Source organism: Suillus subalutaceus (genome assembly GCF_016647625.1).
Source record: "Suillus subalutaceus strain FC151 chromosome Unknown DFJ58scaffold_132, whole genome shotgun sequence".
Classification (NCBI taxonomy): Eukaryota; Fungi; Basidiomycota; class Agaricomycetes; order Boletales; family Suillaceae; genus Suillus; species Suillus subalutaceus.
The window spans coordinates 1-10,914 of record NW_024540381.1 but is presented as its reverse complement, the minus strand read 5'-3'; the positions used below and the strand labels follow the sequence as shown (position 1 = coordinate 10,914).

General features: G+C 49.8%; 1 protein-coding gene across 1 annotated transcript; it reads right to left on the bottom strand.

The window, feature by feature from the left end:
• Positions 1 to 10,084: 10,084 nt before the first annotated feature.
• DFJ58DRAFT_732741 (uncharacterized protein) lies at positions 10,085 to 10,837 on the bottom strand (the record flags this gene model as incomplete). Its single annotated transcript, XM_041386207.1, has 4 exons — positions 10,085 to 10,535; positions 10,587 to 10,632; positions 10,693 to 10,775; positions 10,827 to 10,837. 4 exons carry the CDS (start codon positions 10,835 to 10,837, stop codon positions 10,085 to 10,087), a joined length of 591 nt encoding a protein of 196 aa, XP_041239170.1.
• Between the last annotated feature and the right edge of the window lie 77 nt (positions 10,838 to 10,914).

Sequence of the window (10,914 nt, the reverse complement as noted above, 5' to 3'; positions counted from 1 at the left end):
TCGAGTTCGTCCAGCTCTCGAGTTCGTCCAGCTCTCGAGTTCGTCCAGCTCTCGAGTTCGTCCAGCTCTCGAGTTCGTCCAGCTCTCGAGTTCGTCCAGCTCTCGAGTTCGTCCAGCTCTCGAGTTCGTCCAGCTCTCGAGTTCGTCCAGCTCTCGAGTTCGTCCAGCTCCTGATTGGTGTCCCACCCACACTCTGCCAATATTTGCCCTGTTCAATTCCTCGTGCGATCCAAGAGTTCCTCGTACATAGCGAGCTGGCAAAGGGGGTAGTTGGTGATCATTGAGGACTCGGACATGCGCATCTGTAAATATCATGGCATTGAACACACTACCTCGAAGTCTTGACACGCAGTGAGGAGCTTTGTAATGATCGACACCTTCTTTGCCTGGGACTGTGATGGGGGGTAATGGCGCTAAGTTTTTGAGAACACGTAGAAAACACGAAGAACAAACCGAATGTCCGGATGACAACGCGATCTCCTGTAGGTTTGAGAAGACAAAAGGAACCGTGAGGGGCTTGGGTTTAAAGAGTGTCTTCTGACTGTTTTTGGAGTTCTGCGAACGAAGTAAGCTCGCATGGTCATGGTCAAGGCAAGTAAGACAGAGCACCATTGCCACGAGCCCGAAATCGCCTTCTTTCTTGAGGTCTGCTTTGACTGTTGCAAGACTCCGTCCTGTGGACTCGCTGATAGCTTTGATGAGCAAGCTCTCGCCAATACCCAGTTTGACACTGACATAATCCGGGTTTAGCTACATCTCTTAGTACACAGCAATGAGGTAATTGGCTTTGGGCGAAGATGCGAAGGGGAGGCGAATTACAACTTCGCGCGGGTGGGGGTTGTGACCGGAGAGACGAGCGCTGCGTCGACGCTGTACATTCCCTTGAGTACTGGTCAGGGAGCTAATGGCGACATCTTTGGCGGAACTCCTACTATTTATGCGCCCAAACTCGTCCAAAGATCCGTCGTGGTTGCCACTGGGTTGCTTCTTGCCTGTTGTCGAAGTAGTGCGGGCTCGCGAGAATATACTGGGCATCGAGAGCCGACGATTCTAGTTGCTGCTGTCTGACGCAAGCAGAGGAGAGGCTGAGATGTCAATACTCTCGATGAGGTGTGAGCCTGACGCAGAACGACGAGTACGTCGCTCGCTCTGTGAAAGTGGTGATCCCCGTGACGATGAAGTGCGGAAGGTGGTGAAGATGTAGGTGCAACGCCCAGAGATGTACTCTCATGAGGCAAGGGTGGGATGTCTGGTTGTGACGAGGGCGGTTTGTCAATGCGGTGATGTGAGCTGTTGGGATAGTATACAGAATCTGAGCGCTTATTACGAGCTCGCAAAGGTGCCGTGAACCAAGTTGGTAGTGTAGGGAATAAGATATCTGAGGATGGTTAACAGATAAACATGAGGACAATAGAATGACATACCATGTTCGAGGACTTGTCAATGAGTGAGCTTACCTTAATGTGACAATGTTACATGTCACAACCCTTTTAGGAATAGTACTATCCTTGGCACTTTCCCGCATCTCCTGCAATCAGTACTAAGTAGCTATGGGTCCTATGGATGCGGTGAGTAAAGGCATGATTGTCGATCACCCACTCACCGTTCGTGTAGAGATATAGCCGATTCATTGAAAACCGTAATGATTCAGTGGAGGTTGTGGTGAGATTAGGGTCAGGTCATAGGAATCGGCACGTGCTGTGCAGAGATGAGTATCGCCGGTGAGCAGACTTGCTCTCATTGACGTCAATTTCTAACGACGTCAACAGTGGCGGCACTCTAAACGTGAGGGCGATCAAAATAATCCACGCACCTCCGCAGGGCTCGCAAATCCCCGCCGCCGCCAGCCAAAGTCAGAAGGTTGAAGAAAGCGTATGTGACCAGGGGCCATGCGGGTCTGATTATATCGAGGAATGAGAAGGGGTCTGTCATAGGGTCTGCTGGTGCATATAAATGTATTGGTGAGTATATTGTTAAGATCAGCAAGGCCACTGTGCTGAACAGCGTCTTGCGCCCAGTCAGTGTACTTTTTGTAAATGCATTTGTGTCAACGATTTTGTTTCTTTTGACCGGGCGGGAACATCGGGATATCCAGTGCACGATCGTTGCCACAATTGCAGGCGTACACTCCAACAGATAGCGGTCAATTTCGGTGGAGCATCCGGCGATAGCCTGTGTGACGGATGTGTATGCAAGGCCACACTTATACAGACTTGTCAGCTGGGCAGAAGTCTTTTGCAGAATCCTAAGTGCGCTCAATGTAATTCAAGCACGCATTGACAGGGAGCGTACCTGACTATGGAATCCCTCCGGTGTTGTTCAAAGGGATCCTGAGTGGTTGGTGCGTTCCAGAGATAGCAGCTAAGTCTATGGAGTCTTTCCTTCAAGCAATCTAGGTCCGCCTTATTCTGAATACGTCTCTGTGACAGTCTTTGAATCAAGAAACATCCTGGTAATAAAAGAAGGTCTTACATCTATGGCTTGAAGGATCGTCAATAATCCACTAATAGCGGTTTGCATCGGAGGGCCGGCAATTGGAATTGCAGCCGCAACGCCCTGTACCAAGGGCAAAGCTAGCAGAGCGATGTTGAGAGCTTCACAGGGCAGGGGGTACACCCCCGAAGGACGTGGCAGAAGATGCATTGGTGGAGACTTCGAAACGTGGTTCGCTGGTCGCAGAAACAGGGTATGCTGGTGATGAATCTGAAGTAATAACAATGTTGTACACCAATATTACATGTGCAACGTCAGAATATGGGGCGGAACAGTTGCGCCCTGCTTCAATTGCAAATGCTCGGGCAAATCGAGGTACCACTTATTCAACAGCTCCTCAAGTTGCGCCGCCTCGGCGTGCCGAGACGGCCCGGCGTGCCGAGAAGTCACCAGATGGATGGCATACATCGACTGTACGAGCTTGGAAAGAATGGTCGCTGAGACATAGACTCAGCTATGGCGCTGGACGATCAATGAAGGTACTCACAGAGAATTGCAGATGCATTAAAGCTAGATAGCACGCGTCCGGTTATTGAACACCTCACTTCTGCACTAGGCGGGTACCCATGTCCGCGGGTATCAGGCGGCAGTGACCCATGAGTGGTCCACAACTCCATCTCCTCCACCTAAGAACAAACACCGTCATCACACCGTTCTCATCAATATTTCCGTACTCATCCCCTCGTTCGGCAAAAGTGTATCGTAATCCTGCTCGAAGATAGCAAGCGGCCTTCCAATATACGTGCTCACATACCCATCAAGCACGACACATCCCCACCATATCCGCCGCCGTTCCTGTAGCTCTTGTGAGCCGAACAGATGCCCAATGTCTGCACGAGCCCAACTACCGGCTGCGCGGTGCATGCCGAGGTCCTGTGTTAGTGCCGACGCGATAAGCCTACGGCAGCGGAGTTGAATGACTGGAATACGAACCATCGTATATAGACCTTCTTGCTTCGTCTTCTCCCCTCAGTCTGTTCCATCACGACTGAGGGTGAGCTCTTCGCATATCCGAACCATACCTAGACACTAACGGACACTTATGCTAGGCTAACGCAGTGTCTAGGTATATTATAATACAGTCTGTTCCATCACGACTGAGGGCTAACGCAGTGTCTAGGATTAATAGGTTATGAGCCCTGCTCTCTCGTAAAACGAGGAGCGGAATTACCTTCTAGACGCCAGCGGGCCACTTAGGAACCACCCCGCTGTCCTGCATGATTTGGGAATCATGCATGGACATGACTACTAGGTATCCCCCTAAAAGACAAAGTCTGTTAGCTTAGTCCTCAGACTAGTCAACCCATACCTTGGTATTAAACCTTGGTCCAATAGTTTCAGTTTTCCCTCAGTGATTCATGAATCCACCATGTTTTGAAGAAAAGTCATATGTGAGATGGGAATCACATAATGACCTAGTTGATATGAGAAGCAAAATGAAGGTTAATGTATTGCCTTTCATTGGCTTATTCACTTTGGCTAGAGAAACCCATAGAGAAAAGTTCAAAGCCTAACAAAAACCTATCTAAAAGCCCGCATATTGTGTACTATTATTTGTTCCATTATTTCTGAGTTGTTTTCTCTAGTGTTTCTTTACTTTACTTTTCTATTAGGATGCTCTGACTAATCAGATGCTTCATAAAATTGTACCTACAGGGTATGATGTCATAATGATGTCATAGGACTTCACCTACACTCCTGCAGGTATTTTGGTTGAAAGATATGATATCATAGTGATGTCATAATGATGTCATGTTCCATGGAATTTGCTAGAACATTCCAATGACTCATAATGACTCATAGTGACTCATAGTGACTCAGAATGATGTCATTATCCCACCATGAATATTCTGGAATGTTCTTTTGCACCTGCTAGAACATTCTGCTCCAGTTTTTGGAATATTCTTCTCACATTCTGAAGTCATTACATCACCTTTTTACTTACATAATATTCCCACACAAAATGTATATAAGGAGAGCCCATTCTCCCCCAAAAAATAGATCTCCCACTTGTTGCATTCAAGAACTCCCACTTGAGCAAATTGAACTCTCACCTAAGAAGCTTCAGTCTGAACAAATTGCTGCTTACAAAGCCCATTTCCTTTGTAAGAACTGTCCAGGCAAGTGCAGGGAAAGTGTTTCCCTTGAGATTACGTAAGTTTCTCGCGATAGAAACCCAGTTTTGTGAGACCAGTGTTCTCACCACGTAGTGTTTACTGACCAACACGAGCTTTGGTCACCGTTGTTATTTGTGAGACCAGCGTTCTCACCAGGTATTTGTATACTGACCAACACGAGCTTTGGTCATTGTTGTTATTTGTCATTGTTTTTTTTTTTATTTGTCATTGTTGTTATTTGTGAGACCAGCGTTCTCACCAGGTATTTGTATATTGACCAACACGAGCTTTGGTCCACGTAGTCACATTTGAGACCAGCTTCTCAACAGTTAACCGTATATTCAGGAAACCAGTTCAAGTGTCTAGACGGTATATCCTAGACAATCCCATAGTTTCAATCAGAGATAATAAAGCTCCGGCTAAGTTAATCTGACTGATTGGTTTAGCGAGCCTCCCAAGAACTCACACGTTATCTACCACAAAAGAAGAAAAGTCGTAGACCGTGTTAATCGAGGACTGGCAAGAAGTCTTATCCAGTGTAATTGTGGTGTCATTACATTCTTACACGTATTTATATAAGACCCTCGGTTATTAAGACACCGCCGGGTTATCGAATCATCGGGCTTATCTTATCTTAATCAACGCTGACTTCTATCGACGTCATTGAGAACAGCGTTGACCTCTATCGACGTCATCGAAGCGTTTGAAACCTCTTCCTCTTCGGGCGAGAAGCATCGAATACAATCACCCGCGCATATATATATATACCCGCGAGTTAAGAATTATCCATTCCTACCTCTTGTCCTCATGCCACCCACTACCCATACTCGCTCTAAGAGCTCCGGTACCAAAGGTACACCACTCAGCGCATCGAAAGTCAACCCGATTCCTGCCACTACCACTATGTCCTCTCTGCAGGCTACCGTTACGGCCATATCGCTCAGTCAAACCGACTTAGACAAGATCGAAGTCCTAGACCGCAGTAAGAACAACTGGAGCACCTGGTCTGACCGCATGCAGAACTACCTCCTCTTGAAACATGGAGGCGGATATATCCTAGGCCTAGTCACCCGTCCCGATCCGTCCTTGGATCCCGTTAGCGCGGGCCATTGGGATCTCAATAACTTGTGCATAGTTGCTGCCTTGCGCACGCGTTCAGGTTCCGAGGAAAACGAGTTCCTCCGTGGGTACACTAACGCTTACCTCGCATGGGACGCTCTCAAGTCTCGCCATGAGAAAGTCGGCCCCATTGCCCAGATCTTGCTCATCCAGCAGGCTTTGGCGGTCAAATACCGTCGTTCAGAGAGTCTCTCTACTACGAGCACTCAGCTCAGCGAACTCGTTCGACGGATCTATGCAATTGGCATGCCAAAGGAGGAAGACTTCCTTACCATCATGATGCTCAACGCCATGGCAGAGGATCTCCCCCATGTGCGTAACCATATCGCAGACGCTCTCGCTACTAGCACCTCCACCAACACTTATGGTCCATTGAACATCCATTCGCGCCTTGACGTCGAACAACAGCTTATCGACACTGAGAAGTCCAAAGGTGGTGATATTGCCATGGCTGCCACCGGCAAAGGGGGTACTACTCACAGTCGTGATCGCGTGTCTTGTGGCACCTGCGGCAACTCCAGTCACCCCACGAAGGACTGCTTCGGGAAGGGAGGAGCTATGGAAGGCAAACACGATGAGGTGCTGGCACGTAAATGCGCCGCACGTGAGGCAAAGGGGTCTTCTGGGGGAAAACCTACCACTCCCAAGCCTGCAGTGACTACTGGCAAACCTGGTGGTCTTCGTTATGACACTACTGGTCATGCATATCTCCTTGACAGTGAGACTCACCAAGCCATATATGTCGCCAGTGCCCCAGAGGCCGCTGAACCGCCTGCCTCCTCAACCGAATTTGCTGGCCTGGCCAGTGACTCCATCACCCCCCGCGTTTATCCGCGAGCTGTCCGCTGCAGAGGAGGATGAGTACACTACTCTTATTGCTGCTGTTGACTCCCTTGATACTAGCCTCGACTGGCGTACTTGCACGCGCACTGTTGACTTCGCTGGAATCACTTACAAGGCCCCCAACCAGCGCCAACGTACCATTGTGGACCCATCCATCGTCCCATTCTTCCTTGACAGCGGCGCCTCCATCCATATCAGCAACGATGAGTCTGACTTCTTTAGCCTTCGCCCTATTCCCCCCCCGTTCTGTCAATGGCGTTGGTGGCTCCTCGATCCAGGCTGTCGGTGTTGGTACTTTGCATCTTGTTGTCGCTAGAGGTATTCATATTACTCTCGATAACGTCCTTTTCATCCCTGCGGCCACTGTCCGGCTCATATCAGTCTCTGCTCTCTGCGCGGCGCACCGTTGTGTCGCATCTTTTGACGCTTCTACTTGCTGGGTCCAAGCCCGGAGTGGGACTCGTATGCTTTCCAGTACCTTAACTTCGCGCCGCCTCTATGCCCTCTCTGGCGGGCAGTTGTCCGCAGAGCATGCCTACATGGCTCACCAACTCCCTACCCTCCTGTCCTGGCATCGTCGCCTTGGACACGCTAACTATCGTGCGATCTACGACCTAGCACGCTCTGGTAATGCTACCGGTATGCCCATCAACCTCTCTGTTGTACCACCTAAGTGTGACGCTTGTATCCTTGGCAAGCAGACGAGGACAAGTGTCCCGAAGGTTCGCACAGGGAGTAGGGCTAGTAGGAAGCTGGGGATAGTTCATGTGGACCTTATGGAGCACCCTGATACTGTGTCGGCCGCTGGCCATAAATACATCATGGACCTCATTGACGATTTCTCTTCCTATGCATGGGCTATTCCACTCGCAACTAAGTCAGATGCCTTTCCCGCTCTACAAGCTTGGGAACGCGCTTGTGAGCTTGAATCTGGCTCAAAAGTCGGTATCTACCGCTCCGACAATGGCGAATTGAAGACTGTGAACATGCGCGAGTGGCTCCTCTCCCGTGGTACGCAACATCAGTTCACTGCCCCACACATGTCCGCGCAAAATGGTCGTGTTGAACGCCTGCACCGCACGCTCATGGGTAAGGCTCGTGCAATGAGATCTGCCTGCGATGTACCTGTCAACCGTTGAGATGAGTTTGTACTCACTGCGTGTTATCTCTCTAATCGAACTCCCGTCACTTCGCAAGCTGGACATACTCCCTTCGAGCGTTGGTATGGCCATAAGCCTGATCTTTCGCACCTGCGCGAGATTGGTTGTCGCACGTTTGTTTTGATTCAAAATCAACACAACCCTAAAGTCTATAGTCGCTCTATTGAGTGTATCCTGATTGGGTACTCCCTTGATTCCAAAGCTTACCGCTGTTATCACCGCCAAACTCACAAAGTCTTTGTCTCTTACCATGTATCCTTCATAGAATCACACCAGTGTGGCTCAGCCCTTCCCTCAATGCCCGTCTCTCCCACTAATACCCATCCGGTCACTATCAAGGAGGTCCCAGATGTTGATGCGCCCCCAGATCTTCCTCCAACGCCCGCGGCTACAGATCCACCACGGCGTTCTGCACGCACCCATCAGCCTTCTGAGCGACGTTGTGCGATGGATGGTAAGCCCTATGTGGGAAGACGCACTTGCTACCCTACTATCCAAGGAGGAGCTTGCTAACCTCGCCAACCTGTTTGCAGCGATGCCTGATCACCTAGAACACGAGCTAGCCGACGATCCCACCACCTACGCTGAAGCTATGGCTTCTGACCACGCGTCTGAGTGGACGACTGCCCTCAAGGAGGAGTTTGATTCTCTGCGCGACCTTGGTGTCTATAAGTTGGTCCCTCGATCCTCAATCCCTCCTGGCCGAAAAGTTATGCGTGGGCGCCCTGTTTTTAAGCTCAAGCGCGATCAACACAGTAAGCCCGTCTGTTTTAAGGCAAGATATGTTTGTCGTGGTTACTCCGCCGTCTGGGGCCAAGACTATACTAAAACTTTGGCGCCAACCGCACGCCTCGAATCTTTTCGAATCCTTACTCACCTTGGTGCCGCCTTAGACTGGGAGATCGACCAGCTCGATATCAAGACCGCGTTTCTGCATGGGCTACTGGAATCTGATGAGGTCTGCTATATGGAGCAACCTGAGGGCTTCGTAGAAGAAGGGAAGGAGGATTGGGTCTGGGAACTTCAGAAGGGGTTATATGGCATGAAGCAGGGGGGACTTGTCTGGAACCGAACCATGAATGACGCTATGATATCTTGGGGATTCACGCGCCTAAAATGCGAACATTGCATCTATTACCGACGGACAACTGCGGGGATTCTCCTCGTCGCGGTTCATGTGGACGATTTTTCTCACTGTTGGAAGCACAAAGGGGGTTATATCCGACTTCAAGGATCAACTACGAACGAAATGGACTGTGTCTGACCTTGGGGAAGCTCGCTTTTGTCTCGGGATTGCCCTTGAACGTAACCAAACCAATCGCACCATTGGACTATCGCAAACTGCCCTCATCGACAGGATCATCACTCAGTTTGGTTTGAAGGACGCTGTCCCGGTATCAACCCCAATGGAAACTGGCCTACACCTCTCACGTCGCACTCATACACCTTCTAATGACACTCAACGTGAACTTATGTCCCGCACTCCCTACCGTTCGCTTGTCAGATCCTCATGTATCTTGCTATCGGTACCCGCCCCGACATTGCACATGCCGTTCAACAGCTTTGCTGCCATCTCGACTGTTACGGGCCCATTCACTGGGAAGCCGCTAAGCGAGTGGTTCATTACCTTAAAGGCACTCGTGACTTTAAACTTATCCTTGGCGGAGAACATCCCGCACGTCTTCTTGGCTTCACTGACAGCGACTTCGCAAACTGCCCCGACACCCGCCGATCTGTCAGCGGATATTGTTTCACACTGGGCAGTGGTGTTGTTACCTGGAGTGCTCGTCAACAAAAGACTATCTCTTTGTCAACCTGTGAGGCCGAATACGTTGCCACATCCGAAGCCACTAAGGAGGTTGCCTGGCTCCGTACTTTGCTTCGCGAACTTGAGTTCAAACAGCAATCCCCTACTCCCCTCCTTTGCGACAACACTGGCGGTATCACCCTTTCCGAAGACGCATCCTACCATTCCAAGGTCAAACATATCGACATCAGTATCCATTCCATCCGTGAACGTGTTACTCAGGGACAAATCAAACTTCATTATGTACGATCTATCAATAACGCAGCCGATATTTTCACCAAAGCTCTCCCGCGAAAGGACTTCGAACGTCTACGTGAATGCCTCGGTCTACAGTGAGAAATCGAGGAGGAGTGTTGCTTATCGCGTCGAGGAGGAGTGTTAGTGCCGACGCGATAAGCCTACGGCAGCGGAGTTGAACGACTGGAATACGAACCATCGTATATAGACCTTCTTGCTTCGTCTTCTCCCCTCAGTCTGTTCCATCACGACTGAGGGTGAGCTCTTCACATATCCGAACCATACCTAGACACTAACGGACACTTATGCTAGGCTAACGCAGTGTCTAGGTATATTATAATACAGTCTGTTCCATCACGACTGAGGGCTAACGCAGTGTCTAGGATTAATATCCTGCGCCATACGTACTGCCATACCCATGTACACCCAGGCTTGGCCATGGCACCAATCCCAATCTCTCGGTACCCGGGTAATAGGAGAGCTTGGACGGTGCTTGGCAAGGAAGATGCATAGGTGTTGTCAAGAAGTGTCTTGGCAACGTTAAAGTACTGATCGCCTGCAGTCCACATCGGGGTTGGCTCTCGGAGCAGCGATGACGGGAGAGAGGAAGATGGTGCATAGCGTTCGGCAATGGAAAACATGTTGAGGAGTAAAAGCGGTGAAATATGGCGGCGGGCACGGTGGAAGGGCGACGGAAATTTCGAACCCTGACCATCTGATGCAGGCGACGGCGCGTCGGCTGCAGATGGATTTTTATACCTGACATGGATGTCAGTGGCAGTCAAAAGAAATTTGTCAGGTGAGACTCACGCCTTGTAACCATCCCAGAAAGACTCCTTGTGCAAGACTGGGAATGCTGAATGTACATACGTGAAAGTGAAATAAAGTAGGTGATCGTTGGTATCGATACGCTAACCTCTTGATTGGCTGAAAAAGCGACGCCCAGAGAAGCTCTTTGAATAATTGGTGTACCGTGAGCTCTTGAATGGCCCGTTGCACCTGTAGAACGAAAGGGTGAGATTGAATCAATGTAGCGCGGTCTCCACATACTTGATGGACATCACCAGATTCCAAATGTGAAATGAAGTAGGTAATCCTCTCTAGCATCTCGTCCTTGGTGCAGAAGTTGGTGAGTGGC